The sequence below is a fragment of the Salmo trutta genome, chromosome 1 (genome assembly GCF_901001165.1).
Source record: "Salmo trutta chromosome 1, fSalTru1.1, whole genome shotgun sequence".
Lineage (NCBI taxonomy): Eukaryota > Metazoa > Chordata > Actinopteri > Salmoniformes > Salmonidae > Salmo > Salmo trutta.
In genome coordinates this window covers 12,441,764-12,458,846 of record NC_042957.1, presented here as the reverse complement: position 1 = coordinate 12,458,846, position 17,083 = coordinate 12,441,764, and the positions used below count along the sequence as shown (strand labels likewise).

The 17,083-nt window shown below is 42.1% G+C and overlaps 1 protein-coding gene across 5 annotated transcripts in view; it reads right to left on the bottom strand.

The window, feature by feature from the left end:
- Nucleotides 1–17,083, bottom strand: part of LOC115163328 (dynein heavy chain 8, axonemal) — a 59,380-nt gene that overhangs the window by 24,039 nt on the left and 18,258 nt on the right. For all 5 annotated transcript variants that reach the window (XM_029715161.1, XM_029715328.1, XM_029715243.1 and 2 more), the window contains 19 exons: nucleotides 16,537–16,698; nucleotides 16,134–16,358; nucleotides 15,844–16,016; nucleotides 15,562–15,740; nucleotides 14,224–14,411; nucleotides 14,023–14,109; nucleotides 13,790–13,897; nucleotides 13,556–13,690; nucleotides 13,266–13,427; nucleotides 12,835–13,081; nucleotides 12,332–12,573; nucleotides 11,879–12,019; nucleotides 11,423–11,654; nucleotides 11,037–11,179; nucleotides 10,798–10,932; nucleotides 9,667–9,789; nucleotides 6,709–6,922; nucleotides 6,017–6,126; nucleotides 2,053–2,216 (listed from right to left, as the gene is read on the bottom strand). In XM_029715161.1, coding sequence (XP_029571021.1) covers nucleotides 2,053–2,216; nucleotides 6,017–6,126; nucleotides 6,709–6,922; nucleotides 9,667–9,789; nucleotides 10,798–10,932; nucleotides 11,037–11,179; nucleotides 11,423–11,654; nucleotides 11,879–12,019; nucleotides 12,332–12,573; nucleotides 12,835–13,081; nucleotides 13,266–13,427; nucleotides 13,556–13,690; nucleotides 13,790–13,897; nucleotides 14,023–14,109; nucleotides 14,224–14,411; nucleotides 15,562–15,740; nucleotides 15,844–16,016; nucleotides 16,134–16,358; nucleotides 16,537–16,698 — 3,170 coding nt within the window. The remainder of the gene's footprint in view (nucleotides 1–2,052; nucleotides 2,217–6,016; nucleotides 6,127–6,708; nucleotides 6,923–9,666; nucleotides 9,790–10,797; nucleotides 10,933–11,036; nucleotides 11,180–11,422; nucleotides 11,655–11,878; nucleotides 12,020–12,331; nucleotides 12,574–12,834; nucleotides 13,082–13,265; nucleotides 13,428–13,555; nucleotides 13,691–13,789; nucleotides 13,898–14,022; nucleotides 14,110–14,223; nucleotides 14,412–15,561; nucleotides 15,741–15,843; nucleotides 16,017–16,133; nucleotides 16,359–16,536; nucleotides 16,699–17,083) is intronic.

The window sequence follows — 17,083 nt, the reverse complement described above, 5'->3', positions numbered from 1 at the left end:
TGACGGCTGCGTGGTCCCATGGTGTTTATACTTGCGTACTATTGTTTGTACAGATGAACGTGGTACCTTCAGGCATTTGGAAATTGCTCCCAAGGATGAACCAGACTTGTGGAGGTCTACAATTGTTTTTCTGAGGTCTTGGCTGATTTCCCCATGATGTCAAGCAAAGAGGCACCGAGTTTGAAGGTAGGCTTTGAAATACATCCACATGTACACCTCCAATTGACTCAAATTATGTCAATTAGCCTATGACATTTTCTTGTATTTTCCAAGCTGTTTAAAAGCACAATCAATTTAGTGTATGTAAACTTCTGACCCACTGGAATTGTGATACAGTGAATTATAAGTGAAATAATCTGTCTGTAAACAATTGTTGGAAAATTTACTTGTGTCATGCACAAAGTAAATGTCCTAACCGACTATACTGTAGTTTGTTAACAAGAAATGTGTGGAGTGGTTGAAAAACTAGTTTCAATGACTCCAACCTAAGTGTATGTAAACTTCCGACTTCAACTGTAAACCCGATTGAGATGTTGTGGCAGAACCTGAAACGAGCAGTTAATGCTCGAAAACCACAAAATGTCACTGAGTTCAAGCAGTCCTGCATGGAGGAGTGGGCAAAAATTCCTCAGAGAGACTGATCAACAACTACAGGAAGTATTTGGTTGCAGTCATAGCAGCTAAAGATGGCACAACCAGTGGCACCACATGTACGGCGTCATGTGGGCGCCTGACTTGCCTAGTTAAATAAAGGTTAAATATTAAATAAAAACTTTTCAAAAAGAGGCGTTGGATGTTGCATAACTTTGTTCATTAAAACAATTAATCCATCCACCTGACAGGTGTGGCATATCAAGAAGCTGATTAAACAGCATGATCATAACACAGGTGCCCTTTGTGCTTGGGACAATAAAATGGCACTCTAAAATGTGCAGTTTTGTCACACAACAATGCCACAGATGTATCAAGTTTTGAGGAAGTGTACAAATGGCATGCTGAATGCAGGAATGTCCATCAAAGCAGTTTCTAGAGCATTTAATGTTCATTTCTCTACCATAAGCCGCCTCCAACATCGTATTAGAGAATTTGGCATCCAACCGCCCTCACAACCGCAGACCACATGTATGGCGTTGTGTGGGCGATCGGTTTGCTGATGTCAACGTTGTGAACATGGTGGCGGTGGGGTTATGTATGGGCGGTGGGGTTAGAAGCTATGGACAACAAACACAATTGCATTTTATCAATGGCAATTTGAATGCACTGTCATGTGAAATCCATAGATTAAGTTTATAGATACAATTTCTTTTAAATTGACTGATTTATTCATATTAACTGTAACTCAATAAAATCTTAGAAATTGTTGCATGTTGTGTTTATACTTTTGTTAGTATAATGTGTAAAAAAATATGCACAAATACAGAAAATCAGAAAGAGGGCAAATACTTTTCACAGTACTGTATATAATGGTCCAGGCAATATATATACAAAATATTATTAAGACCTGATCATTTGAACATGTATTCACATGACTTGATTCATGAAATAACAGTAACCCCATGTGTCCAATGACTAAATAAAGTACAATATCAAAAACTCACTGTCGACTGACGCTTTCGCAGATTTGACACATTTCAGATTTGTCCATCAGTAAGCTCAGAGAACAAGTATAACAGAGTACTTTTTTCCTTTATGGACATCAATGGGTTAAAAATAGAACCATTTCTTAAGACATTATGTGTAGGTATAGGCAGATGTTGCATTTGGAGGGTGAATATAATGCATATGCTTTAATGATATTCAATAGGCTACATCAATTTGTACAAACTCTGAGAACTTATGCAGTAAACTTTTTTGTTGGTGCTCTGGCAGCTAAAAAAAAATTGCACTACATCAATGTTTACGTAATTTCTCCAGACCCATCCCTCAGCTTTAGAGGAAACCAAGTGGCAGGGCTGCCACTGGGTTGAAAAAATTATTAAGGATTGTGACTTTATCACTGTGAATGCAAAGTGTTATGTTCATAACAGGGACCCATTCATTCCAGTACTGTACCTGTCTGCGATCACCCTGGTGCATTCACACTTGAACAGCGCCAGCAAGGTGGGGATATCATCACACTCATCTGCCTTGATGATGAGCATGCCCTGCCAGATCCTTGACAGGTCTCTCAAGTTGAAGATGTAGTGGAACTTTGAGGGCGTGGGCAGCATTTTCATCTGAAAGGTCATAGTACAGGGATACATTAACATTTAGGAACTTCAGAGATGTTGTGTTCATGCACTGACTGATCAAATACTAGTCTGGTCCCAGATCTGTTTGTGCTGTATAGCCAATAGACCCTTCACTAAGCCCCGCCACAGAATTTTGGCCAACCAATTGCAGCGCTCCATTGGATAGCAACTGTCGCTTACCATGCTCGAGAACAACCAGCCTTGAACAATCTCTAGATTCAAATGCATGGAAGCCAATAATGGCAGTGGCAAAAACAGAGAGTTTATCAAAAAATGATTGTTTAAATGGCTAAATAATTGAACAGTGCACAAGGGCTAGAGTATGTATGTTAGCTAGCTAAGTTAACTATATTATTAATATAACTCTCATCCGCTGTCAACATCAGGATACATTTGAGAGCACTAATTAGCTTCAAGTGGTTAGTAGCTTTGACTAAAAACATTTGTCATAAGAAACTAGCTCCCTGGTATACAGAAAATACCAGAGCTCTGAAGCAAGCTTCCAGAAAAATGGAACGGAAATGGCGCCACACCAAACTGGAAGTCTTCCGACTAGCTTGGAAAGACAGTACTGTGCAGTATCGAAGAGCCCTCACTGCTGCTCGATCATCCTATTTTTCCAACTTAATTGAGGAAAATAAGAACAATCCAAAATTTATTTTTGATACTGTCACATAGCTAAATAAAAAGCAGCATTCCCCAAGAGAGGATGGCTTTCACTTCAGCAGTAAGAAATTCATGAACTTCTTTGAGGAAAAGATCATGATCATTAGAAAGCAAATTACAGATTCCACTTAAAATCTGAGTATTCCTCCAAAGCTCAGTTGTCCTGAATCTGCACAACTCTGCCAGGACCTAGGATCAAGGGAGACACTCAAGTGTTTTAGTACTATATCTCTTGACACAATAATGAAAATAATCATGGCCTTTAAACCTTCAAGCTGCATACTGGACCCTATTCCAACTAAACTACTGAAAGAGCTGCTTCCTGTGCTTGGCCCTCATATGTTGAACATAATAAATGGCTCTCTATCCACCGGATGTGTACCAAACTCACTAAAAGTGGCAGAAATTAAGCCTCTCAAGAAAAAGCCAAACCTTGACCCAGAAAATATTTTTTAAAAAACTAAAAAAGTCGGCCTATATCGAATCTCCCATTCCTCTCAAAAAAAATTGAAAAAGCTGTTGCGCAGCAACTCACTGCCTTCCTGAAGACAAACAATGTATACGAAATGCTTCAGCCTGGTTTTAGACCCAATCATAGCACTGAGACTGCACTCATGAAGGTAGTAAATTACCTTTTAATGGCGTCAGACCGAGGCTCTGCATCTGTCCTCGTGCTCCTAGACCTTAGTGCTGCTGCTTTTGATACCATCGATCACCACATTCTTTTGGAGAGATTGGAAACCCAAATTGGTCTACACGGACAAGTTCTGGCCTGGTTTAGATCTTATCTGTCGGAAGATATCAGTTTGTCTCTGTGGATGGTTTGTCCTCTGACAAATCAACTGTAAATTTCGGTGTTCCTCAAGGTTCCGTTTTAGGACCACTATTGTTTTCACTATACATTTTACCTCTTGGGGATGTTATTCGGAAACATAATGCTAACTTTCACTGCTATGCAGATGACACACAGCTGTACATTTCGATGAAACATGGTAAAGCCCCAAAATTGCCCTCACTGGATGCCTGTGTTTCAGACATAAGGAAGTGGATGGCTGCAAACTTTCTACTTTTAAAAGTCAGACAAAACAGAGATGCTTGTTCTAGGTCCCAAGAAACAAAGAGACCTTCTGTTGAATCTGACAATTAATCTCGATGGTTGTACAGTCGTCTCAAATAAAACTGTGAAGGACCTCGGCGTTACTCTGGACCCTGATCTCTCTTTTGACGAACATATCAAGACTGTTTCAAGGACAGCTTTTTTCCCCCCCCATCTACGTAACAAAATCAGACATTTTCTGTCCAAAAATTATGCAGAAAAATGTATCCTTGCTTTTGTCACTTCTAGGTTAGACTACTGCAATGCTCTACTTTCCGGCTACCCGGATAAAGCACTAAATAAACTTCAGTTAGTGCTAAATACAGCTGCTAGAATCCTGACTAGAACCAAAAAATGTGATCATACTACTCCAGTGCTAGTCTCCCTACACTGGCTTGCTGTTAAGACAAGGGCTGACTTCAAGGTTTTACTGCTAACCTACAAAGCATTACATGGGCTTGCTCCTACCCATCTTTCCGATTTGGTCCTGCCGTACATACCTACACATACGATCACAAGACGCAGGCCTCCTAATTGTTCCTAGAACTTCTAAGCAAATAGCTGGAGGCAGGGCTTTCTCCTATAGAGCTCAATTTTTATGGAATGGTCTGCCTACCCATGTGAGAGAAGCAGACTCAGTCTCAACCTGTAAGTCTTTATTGAAGGCTCATCTCTTCAGTAGGTCCTATGATTGAGTGTAGACTGGCCCAGGAGTGTGAAGGTGAACGGAAAGGCACTGGAGCAACGAACCACCCTTGCCGTCTCTGCCTAGCCGGTTCCCCTCTCTCCACTGGGATTCTCTGCCTCTAACCCTATTACAGGGGCTGAGTCACTGGCTTACTGGTGCTCTTCCATGCAGTCCCTAGGAGGGGTGCGTCACTTGAGTGGGTTGAGTCACTGACGTGGTCTTCCTGTCTGGGTTGGCGCCCCCCCTTGGGTTGTGACGTGGCGGAGATCGTTGTGGGCTATACTCGGCCTTGTCTCAGGTTGGTAAGTTGGTGGTTGAAGATATCCCTCTAGTGGTGTGGGGACTGTGCTTTGGCAAAGTGGGTGGGGTTATATCCTGCATGTTTGGCCCTGTCCGGGGGTATCATCATCGGATGGGGCCACAGTGGTTCCTGACCCTTCCTGTCTCAGCCTCCAGTATTTATGCTGCAGTAGTTTGTGTCGGGGGGCTAGGGTTAGTCTGTTATATCTGGAGTATTTCTCCTGTCTTATCCGGTGTCCTGTGTGAATTTAAGTATGCTCTCTAATTCTTTCTTTCGGAGGACCTGAGCCCTAGGACCATGCCTCAGGACTACCTGGCATGATGACTCCTTGCTGTCCCCAGTCCACCTGGCCGTGCTGACCTGTTGCACCCTCGACAACCACTGTGATTACTATTATTTGACCATACTGGTCATTTATGAACATTTTAACATCTTGGCCATGTTCTGTTATAATCTCCACCCGGCACAGCCAGAAGAGGACTAGCCACCCCTCATAGCCTGGTTCCTCTCTAGGTTTCGGTCTTTCTAGGGAGTTTTTCCTAGCCACCGTGCTTCTACACCTGCATTGCTTGCTGTTTGGGGTTTTAGGCTGGGTTTCTGTACAGCACTTTGAGATAGCAGCTGATGTAAGAAGGGATATATAAATACATTTGATTTGACTGCATGCTGATAGTGCATAGTCAGAGCCATCTTGTGGCTAGCCACACTAAACGTAATTTTACCAGGTTCCCGTGAAGCAATTATAATGACATTCCACCACCACATACCTGAGCAAGTGGTAGTCTGTGTTTAAATTCATTGTCTATTAAAATCACATTCTGAGATAACCCCTCAGAATGTTCTCCAGTGGTTTGAGTGGGGAATTGGGCTTCACAGGAAAATCTTGTCCGAGGTTGCAATGGTAACCAAGGAGGCGGGATTTAGCAAAGGGTCAATTACTATGGTCGTTCGTATGCCAAACATCACAAATAGATCTGGGACCAGGTTAAATATACTCAGTAAAGCATTCATTCTGATCTTGGGACAGTGCTTACCTTGGTCCACTGCCACAGGATCCTACCAGCGGAGACCAGATATTTCACTGTCTCAGAAATCTCAGACTTGAACTCCCTGCATTCGTGGAAGTATCCACAGCCCATGATACCTGTGGGAATAGAGACACATAAAGTACTATTTTGTGTGTGTTGATGGGTTCGGATTTCTAAACTTTAAATATTGTTAGTCATCAGTTATACTTGAGACATGAGGGGTGCCATAGTCTAGGGTCTACACCAGAAGTTAATGGTTATCTGTAGGAGGAATGGATATTGTGGATGTAATTAAGCTTGGAATGTACTGAGTGCAGGAAAGACAATCACATGTGGCAGGCACTGATAAGGACTGAGAGATGTGGATTAGTGAGGAAGGGGGTCGAGGTCAGGTGACCTTACGGGAGAAGGAACAGTTTGTGGCCCGTATCACTTAACTTCCTGCCTAGTAATAAAGATGTAATGTTTAGAGAGAAGGAGGAGACTCCACCCAAATTGGGGTATGTATATTACCACTGGTGGAAATATGCATTTGCCTTATGCAGCTGTATGACCCAATGGGGCAATAAACTTGGTTTGAGCCTTATTACGCGTCTGTGAAATTTTATAAGGTTCATTTAGAACCTAACAGTGTGATATTGCATAACTTGATTGCTGCATCACAGCCAGTCAGTTAGTAATTGAGGCGAGTAGCCTACCAAAGATCTTGTCAATGGAGGTGTTGGATGGCAGGGTACAGTTGAACACAGTAAACTGTCTCTTCAGTCTCTGGGGGATGTCGTTCCTGCCTCCCCCAGGGTGAATCATAGCAGCCAGCATCTGCATGTCCACAATGGTGGTGAAGTCTCCTGGTTTGTCCAGACTGTACATGCCAGTCATCTCCATCATCTGACGGACTATCTCGTTGGTGATCTGTGCGCAGAATAACCAAACACAAACAAGGGAATCAGTTATTCTGCAAACCATTGTAAATGCCTGTTGTCACTTTGAATTGTGATTACACATTTTTTCTATTGTGTGACACCGCAATTTATTTTGTGTGCAACCAAATCATGGCCAGTCCCTTTAACTGAAAAGTTAGTGGCATCAGTACCACCAGGGGAAAAAGTTAGTCCAGAGCCCTGCCTCAGTGATGGCTATATGGCAGTGATGGAAAAAGTACCCAATTGTCATACTTGAGTAAAAGTATAAATACTTGAGTAACTTTCTATTAAGGTAAAAGTGAAAGTCAGCCAGTAAAATACTTGTGTAGAAGTCTAAAAGTATTTGGTTTTAAATATACTTAAAACCTGTTTGGGATAGGGGGCAGTATTGAGAATTTTGGAAAAAATATGTGCCCATTTTTAACTGCCTCCTACACCAACTCAGAAGCTAGAATATGCATATTATTGTTCAGGTTTGGATAGAAAACACTCTGAATTTTCTAAAACTGTTTGAATGGTGTCTGTGAGTATAACAGAACTCCTATGGCAGGCAAAAACCTGACAAGGTTTCAAGCAGGAAGTACCCTGTCTGACAAGGAGTCGTGCGTCTTGCATCTGTTTATTGAAAAGTAAGGATCTTAGCTGTAACGTGACAATTCCCAGGGCTCCGATAGGCTCTCAGAACCCGGGAAATAACTGAAGGTTGACGAGGGAGCCTCAGGCTGAAACACATTATCGGCTTTGGCAAGTGGCGGCTCAGAGGACCTTTGAATGAGGTGCGTGCACGATTCGCTCCTGAGGAGAAATTTAATTCGGCTGTTTAGGCTCAATGCATATTCCCGGTCGGAATATTATCACTTATCTACGAGATAAATGGCATAAAAATTGGTTTTAAACAGCGGTTGACATGCTTCGAAGTACGGTAATGGAATATTTAGACATTTTTGTCACGCCAATGCGCCATGCTCGAGACCGTGATGAAGCATTCTGATAGTGTCTAGAACTCACGAACAAAACGTCGCTGTTTGGATATAACGATGGATTATTTGGGACCAAACCAACATTTGTTATTGAAGTAGAAGTCCTGGCAGTGTATTCTGACGAAGAACAAGCAAGGTAAGAACATTTTTCTTATAGGAAATGTGATTTTGGTGGAGGCTGACCTGGGTGGGTATCTAAATAGCTAGCCCTGTGATGCCGGGCTATGTACTTAGATTATTGCAAAATGTGCTTCATCCGAAAAGCTATTTTAAAATCGGACATATCGAGTGCATAGAGCAGTAATGTATCTATAATTCTTAATAATTGTTATGCTTTTTGTGAACGTTTATCGTGAGTCATTTAGCAAACTGTTAGTAAATTCACCGGAAGTTTGCGGGGGTTATGCTTTTTCTGAACGTCACATGCTAATGTAAAAAGCTGTTTTTTGATATAAATATGAACTTGATTGAACAGACATGCATGTATTGTATAACACAATGTCCTAGGTGTGTCATCTGATGAAGATCATAAAAGGTTAGTGCTGCATTTAGCTGTGGTTTGGGTTTATGTGACATGATATGCTAGCTTGAAAAATGGGTGTCTGATTATTTCTGGCTGGGCACTCTGCTGACAATCTAATGTTTTGCTTTCGTTGTAAAGCCTTTTTGAAATCGGACAGTGGGGTTAGATTAACGAGATTCTTGTCTTTAAATAGCTGTAAAATAGTCATATGTTTGAGAAATTGAAGTAATAGTATTTCTAACGATTCAAAAATCGCGCCACTGGATTTCAGTGGCTGTTACGTAGGTGGGACGAGTTCGTCCCACATGCGCCAGAGAGGTTAAGTATCAAAAGTAAATGTAATTGAAAAAATATATACTTACGTATCAAAAGTAAAAGTAGAAATAATTTTAAATTCCTTATATTAAGCAAAGCATACAGGACTATTTTCTTGTTTTTAAAATGTATGGATTGCCAGGGGTTCACTCCAACACTCAGACATTATTTACAAAAGATGCATTTGTGTTTAGTGAGTCCGCCAGACCAGAGGCAGTAGGGATGAACAAGTGTTCTCTTGATAAGTGCGTGAATTTAACCATTTTCCTGTCCTGCTAAGCATTCAAAATGTAACAAGTACTTTTGGTTGGTCAGGGAAAATTTATGGAGTAAAAAGTACAATATTTTCTTCAGGAATGTAGTGGAGTAAAAGTTGTCAAAAATATAAATAGTTGTAACAGTCTTCTCCTTCATCTGACGATATGTTAACATCACTGTCAGAAAAGGTGGACCAATACGCAGCGGGTTGCGTGTTCATTATGATAATTTATTAAATGAACACGGAAAAACAAACAAAAGAGACCGACAGACCACCAGTTTTACAGGCTAAGTACTTACATACAGCAGTGCAAAATCAACTACCCACAAAAACCCAAACCAAACACACACCTATATATAGGACTCTCAATCAGAGGCAACTAGAAACACCTGCTTCCAATTGAGAGTCCAACACCCAAACCTAAACATAGAAAAACTAAACTAGACAGAACGTAGAAATACATACAAAACACAAACCCTCTGCCACGTCCTGACCAAAACTAATACAATTACTCCCTCTGCTGGTCAGGACGTGACAATAGTAAAGTACATTTACCCCAAAAAACTACTTAAGTAGACATTTAAAGTATTTTGAATGAAGTACTTTACACCACTGCTATATGGATGGGTTGAATTGAAATGCTATGACTACAGTACCTGGTCGCCCCACTCATTGACAATGGGCATGTTGATGTCATCCACAAAGATGGTCATTCTGCGTCCTCCAGGAGGTCCATAGGTGCTACCCATTCGCTTCTCAATGTAGCTCTCCACTGTGCGCTGTGATACATACAACACTTCTATTACTACTCAGCAGAAACACTATAAAGTGATTCTTCACGAAACAGGGACAAAAAAGACCATGATTTGGGGGATTTTCATGAAATTTTATCCATAGAATGGTCCTTTGGAGGAAGGATTGTTATATATTTGGCATTGTATCCAAAAGAATAATTGAGAAATCATTTATCAAAGTTGGCATATTTCTAACATTTTGGCCTTACTCAGGCCTCCTTTAATTTAAGACTACATTGTTTCATCTGTATGTGCTACATAGCAAAAATTGGTGTCATATGAAGCTTTACCGCTTGCTCTGTAATGAGTAGTATTTTTTCGTTTTCATATATTGTTGAACATAATATGCTCTACACGGACATATAAAAGTTCCTTTTAGAGTTATGATCCAATTTGTGAGCATTACCAAGAGTGAATGTGAAAATGTATTCAAAATGGTCACCCTCTGCTGGTGATTTGCAGGATGTGCAATGATATAAGTAAAAGAAGGACTATGCCAATTTATCTGTTTGTTTTAAAGTTATGGCCCATTTTATAAAGAGATCCCACTCTGGAACTTTGATATTCCCATAGTATATTATGTTCAACAATATATTTAAAAAAAATGCCAAATCAAACATTTCGTTTTTTCTCTATTCATGTTTATATTTTTCAATATTCATAAATTAATGTACAAAATATATATATAAAATCCAAATACTACTCATATTACAGAACGAGCGGTAGAGCTTCATATGACACCAAACATTATGGAGTCTTAAAGGAGGCCTGGGTAAGGCCAAAATGTCATAAATATGCTAATTTTCATTATTTTTCAATTATGCTTTTATTATGCTTTTAGATACAAATGTCAAATATATGTAAACAATCCTTCCTCCAAATTTGTTGAGAAATAGCACTGAATCATCTTCTCTATGTAATGTAGGCTATGTAATACTGTATTATATGGTGTAATGGATACTGGGTAATGTATATAATGTATACATATCTCACCTGAAACATTGTAGGCTCAGTAGCAGAAGAAAAGTTCAGTGATTTGGACAGGTCCGTCTCAGGGTCGTACTTGTTGGTGTAGCCTTTAATCATCACTGTCTTGGCAGTTCCTTGTTCACCGATAAGCAACACAGCCTGTCAAAAGTGAAGAATTTTTTTTTAAGTATGATTACACCAACATGTTATCGAGACAACTTAACCCAATTGACCCAATGTGTCTGTGTATGTGTGTACAGTACCTTGCGCTGTTTTGCAATAGTCTCCAAAAGGTAACTGGTTCTGGTGTTGTCCACATTGGGAACCAGGATGGCGGCGTAATCTGGCACGTAGTCAGTGGGATAGATGTACTCCACCACATAGTTATTCCAATGGTCCCAGTCACCTGAAACAGAAATGCCTGCATCATATACAGAGCCCGCCCACATACAGTACGGTACTACTGTGCATCAACCAAGACACATAGGGATCCAGGGAAAACAGCCCCAGTGGACATGGGCCAAAACAGTGCAATGATGTCATTATGACTCTTTTTTGACGTCATGGTCAGGTTGTATACGGGTTGTAAAAGGAATTTTGTCAACATATTTTTACAATTTCTGACCTTTTGGGCTATGTATAAACGTACCGTTCTGGTTGACCATATATTCGAAGATGGTCTCTCCGGGCTGTGTTTTGGGAATGTCCACCTTGCTCTCGTGGGCCCTGATGAAGGCCTCCAGCTTTTCCCTGTCCTCCAGCTCCAGCAGGGCTCCCACGCTCCACATCAGGCAGAAAACAAAGAGGCGCTCCAGCTGCATGCTGCTGACCAGGCCCCCCGCCTCCTTGGTGGGGATCAGGCCCTCCAGCAGGTTCACTGACTGAACACATACAGTCACAGACATTGGGTCAGTTATCATATGTAGTAATATGTATATAAAAAAAGGGAAAATGCAAGATTCTTTATCTCAAGAGACTCTTGAATAGCACTTAGAATGCATGCCCAAAACCAAGGCTTCATTTGAAGTGATATGCTAGTGTCGATATTGGAACAAAGTGATCGTTAAATTAAGGTTACAAAATACTGAAGGCATTTAATTCATACCTGCATGATATAATTACACTCCAAAAGCTCCATTTTGGGCTTGAGGCTTTGCTTCAAGTACACGTAGGCATCCTCAAAGACTTTGTCGTACAGACTCATGATATTGTCTGCCTCCACTGCACTGCGTTTGTAAGCCCATCCCTACAACATACAGAACATTATACTTAGTCATAACTAGGTCATCATGAGGATTAAGCACATTAGGGGAATCTGAAGCTTTTTTTTACTGTGGTAATCTAAAGTTACCCCACCCTGACACTCTGTCTATAACACAAAGCATATTGCCATGTGGCACATATCTGATATTGAACACAATGGCCAATTAGAAAGGTTTGTTCACAATTTCACTGGATTATTGAAGAAAGTCTTACACTATCCACAGAGTATATAATAATATGGAACACTTTGACCGTAACATGGATGGTTTGTGTTATTGCATAATAAGCCCTGTACCTGCAGTATAGGCCTCCAGCTTAGAGCCGAGGAGCTCATAAAGACCATGCCCACGCGGGATACGGTGGCCGGGGAGGCGTTGTCCATGTTGTGCACCTCAAACACCAGTTTACAGGCCGGGGACATGACGATCCTATCACCGTTGGCCAGGGTCAGGGTCTTGTTGTCATCCAGAACAGAGTTGAGGTTCTCAATCCAGATGGCGTCCACTGGGCCGTCCAGGACTATCCAGATGTTCTCTCCTACAACAAAAAGGGGTGAGTTTCCCAAAAATGTAATATTTAAGATGGTACTTAGTTTGTTCACCCACAGAAGATTGACTAGCCAACATAAATGTTTCTAATTGTTACTCTCTTGGAAGCTCTGTGGCTGGGTCGTCGAGAGAAAATCCTTATTCAGAGGTTGGACCATTTGAACACTGCTTCATTTAACAATGTTCTCACAGATGATAAAACCATATCAATATTGTATCCCAAGGTGCATTCAGAGTCAGACAGTTGTACCCTTCTTGGTTTTTAGAGTCTTCCTCCACAGCGTGGAGAAGATGCCGTCAGTCCAGTCGTTAGTGGCGGCGTCCAAACGCCCGAACATCTGGGGGGCCGTGATGGCCTTGGGGTTCATCCTCATCTCCCTGTGGGGCGTTCCGCACTCGCTCAAGGCCCGCATCAGGATGTTGATGACTGCTGTCTTCCCGGCCCCACTGGGGCCGAGTGTCATCAGGCCGTGACGCACACGCGACGATTCGTAAAGCTGACACACACAACAGCACATTTTTATTTCAGCCTCTTTGGAGGGTAACTTTATTACTGTAATTCTTTTTTTTAATCAATAATTTAAACATGCATTCACTTTGTGTTCATATACCTTTGGTTACACACCAGTGCATTCAGCACTTGTAAAAGTATGTGACTAAACACAGAAGTAAAAGTGTCACCTGAACAAGTTTGAGGTTCCACGAAGGGTGGTTGACGAGGCCTGTCAGCTCCACCTGGTTGGCCACGGCAACCTGCAGCTCAGCGTAGGTGCTCCCATCCAGCTGGATCCCCGGGAACAGATCACTGATCAGACTGAGGAAGAGAGGTTCGTCCTCATCCACCTGGCAGGGAGAAGCACCAAAGAGACAAAATATGTTAGCATTCGCATGCTAAAAACATGTTAGCATTAGCATGTTAAAAACATACTAATGAGGATCAATAGTTTTACTGATGATATCTCTTTTCATACCAGTTTGGAGAGGTTCATGTCACGCAGAACTCTCATCACAATGCTGGACTCGGTGTCTTGAGGTCGGGCTCTCTTATTGGCCCCCAGGGTTCTCAACACAGACAGGATGTTCCTCAGACCAAAGTCATAGTGGACCTGAAAGGATGGATTGACTGTCAGTCTCAGTGTAGCAGTTCATTTATTCTTGTTCTTTCAAAGGCCCGTACAGACAGGAATGACTGCCTCTGCATTCACCTGCTTTGTCAGTTGCTCCTCACACAGTTTGTAGAGCACAAAGAACTTCTGTGCCAAGACAACATTTTCAATGAAACCGCAGCTGGCCAATTTCACCCTCATGATGATCTGGAAAACAATGAGGAACACATTGTTGACCGACAGCTAAGACACAGTAGGCTGCAATCCCATATGGTTAAAGGAACTCTTTGCCCAGTATGGTAGTTGACTGGAGGGAAGGGAACTCAACCCACCTGTCTGTCCGGCACCATCATGGACACAGTCCTGAACTGAACTTTCAGGTTCTCTGGCAACTCCTGACGCCCAGCATAACCAGGGTTCTACGAAATAACAAGAAAACATGTTGGTATTCAAAAGCTTTATACATGCTGCTTGTCAAAGTGCTTGTACTCAGTCACTAATGGCAAAGCTTTGTTGTCTTGCCTCCCACTCACCATGGTGATAAACAGCCCAAATTCTGGGTTCAGACTGACTAAGTCTCCGTCGGTGAAGATGAATTGTGTTTTGCGGTCTTTACGGGATGAGAGAACAATGTAGATCTGCTGTGCAGCTACAGACAGCACAGGCAAGTCAATTCTGTTGAACTCGTCAAAGCAGCCCCAGGAGCCAGACTGGGCAAGACCTGGAAGTAAGCAGAAGACCGACGTTAACAACTGACATTAGGCCAGGTGTTCCCAAACCTTTTCACTTAGGGCCCCCCTTCCAGCATTGGGGAACATCCCGTGCCCCCACTGCGCACGCACGCGCCACGTCTATTTCTATGGGCAAAAGCACTGTTCATGAGAAACTGTTCACGCCCCATTGTTGGTGGAGAGAATTTTGCAGGTTTAAAGCTTATTTCCTGCAATTCTACACATTTTGTCATGGGGTGCAAAGAAAACTGTGCAGTTTAAAAGCAAATTTTCTTGCAATTTGTAACGCCCTGGCCATAGAGAGGTTTTTTTTTTGTTCTCTAGTTTGGTTAGGCCAGGGTGTTACATGGGTGGGCGTTCTATGTTTATTTTTCTATGTTGGTTTGTTTCTTTGGTTTGGCCGTGTGTGGCTCTCAATCAGGAACAGCTGTAGTTCGTTGTTGCTGATTGAGAGTCATACATAGGCAGCCTGTTTTTCCTTTGGGGTTTGTGGGTGATTGTTTTCTGTCTAGGTTTGTGTTAATCCTGACAGGACTGTTTGGCTGTCGTTTCTTTTCGTGTTTTGTTTGTAGTGTTCATTCGTTTATTAAAATCCTTTATGATGAACACATCCTCCGCTGCACCTTGGTCTCATTGCGACGACGGCCGTTACACAATTCTATACATTTTGCCATGTCTAATGTGTATTCATGTGATATTTGAGTGACAAAAAAATTACAACAATATCTATGGGCTAAAAATCTAAAATAAAAAAACGTTATCTGACATGGGCTAGTTGTTTTGGACATTCTGGAAAAGTTATAAATAGCTCTCGAAAGTATGCAATGACTATCGTGACAAGAGGAACTGATTATGCACTACACGATTTCGACTATTACAACTTTCAAGAGTAAGTTTAAAGCCGGACTGAGTTCCTTTAAAAAAACTAAAATAATAATTTGGGTGGGGGACCCGCCCCCTGCCGACCCCTCACACCCCCCATGGGGCGTGCCCCACAGTTTGAGAACCACTGCATTGGACAATTGACTACTAACATTAGCATCCCAAAATGATAGCTAGCCCATAGAGAAGAGGGCACACCTCCAATTGTTGCCATTGAATTGACACAATGAAATCAACTCAATTGCATTGATTGTTCACCTTTGTAGATTCTACCAAGTCCTCTGAAGTCCATTTGGTCAGAGCAGTTGAAGACCACCACGTATTTCCCCAGGCAGCGGCCCATGTCTTTAGTGGTCTCAGTCTTCCCTGTACCGGCTGGCCCAGCTGGGGCGCCGCCCATGCTCATGCCCAGAGCCTGAGACAGTGTGATGTAGCACCTATAAATGGATGGTTTGACATCATGGTTATTCAACATTTCACTCAGGAAAGATCACCACACACACACACACACACACACACACACACACAATCTTCTCTTGCCTGTCAGTTAAAGGGGTGATGACCAGACGGTCAGTGCAACCCAGGAATTCATTTTGGTAAACAAAATCGACGTCGGTAATGGACACTAAGACATGATCCAAGTCCTCCTTGAAGTAGAACCTGCTCTGCTTCAGCCACTCAAAGTCAGTGGTTGACTTGATGTGCATTTTGACCTGATAAGGAATAGCAAAGAATTTAAATATTTTGTGTTTGAACACAAAACCCAAAATGTATATGTTCTAAAATGTAACTTAGACATAAGAATGTTGTTTAATTTTTCAGCGACTCACTAGGTCATCAAATATGTCCCTTTGGTGCACATGGATTGTGACCAGTGTCTCGAACTTGATACGATCAAATTTGGTCAGGTCATGGGTGGTCTGTGAAATCAGTGTGTTGAGCAGATCCAGGAACTTCTGGTTGGTAGTTGGCATGATCTTCTTGTCGTCTTTGGCGTTGCGCAGCGCCTCCTCCGAGTCCCGTGTCCACAGCATCTGGATGCCAAGCAGGCCCACCTGAGAAAACAAAGATATCAACGATACACTTATTCTAATTACATATATTTTTGACAACTGATCGATCCTATGATTCAACAATTGATCCTGAGTTGACAATTGATCCTGCAATTGATCCTAGATGGATATTCTTCATCATTGTGGTTCATATAATGGATTTCTAGGTTGCTCTCCCCACCTGTGCTTGGAACTGGTTGAGGAAGGTGAGGAGCTGAAAGCCTGAGTCGTTGATCTGGAGATCAGCAGCCTTGATGACAGAGTGTAGAGAGGACTGTTGCTGCATCTGCAGCTCTCCCAGCCACAGCTCCACAGGCCCCCTTGCCATCACTGGGTGGTCCAGCTGCAAACGCATGGACAGACACGTGAGCTGTCACTCACACACACAGACACACGCACACAAATGCATATACACGCACGCACGCACACACACAAAGGGAGGCGAAAGGTTCCGTTCGAATCCCAGAGCCGAAAAGGGGAAACAATATGTTGATGTGCCCTTGAGCAAGACACTTAACCATAATTGCTCCAGGGTTTCTGTTGATAATGGCTGGCCCTTGCCCCAAGCTCTGAGGGAGAGTTGGGATATGCAAAAAACAGATTTCCAATTCACACCTGTGAAATAGGACAAATATAAGCACCTACCAAATAATATTATTATTACACACACACACACACACACACACACACGATCATAGTGAGTATTGCATTTGATCATAACTGATAAT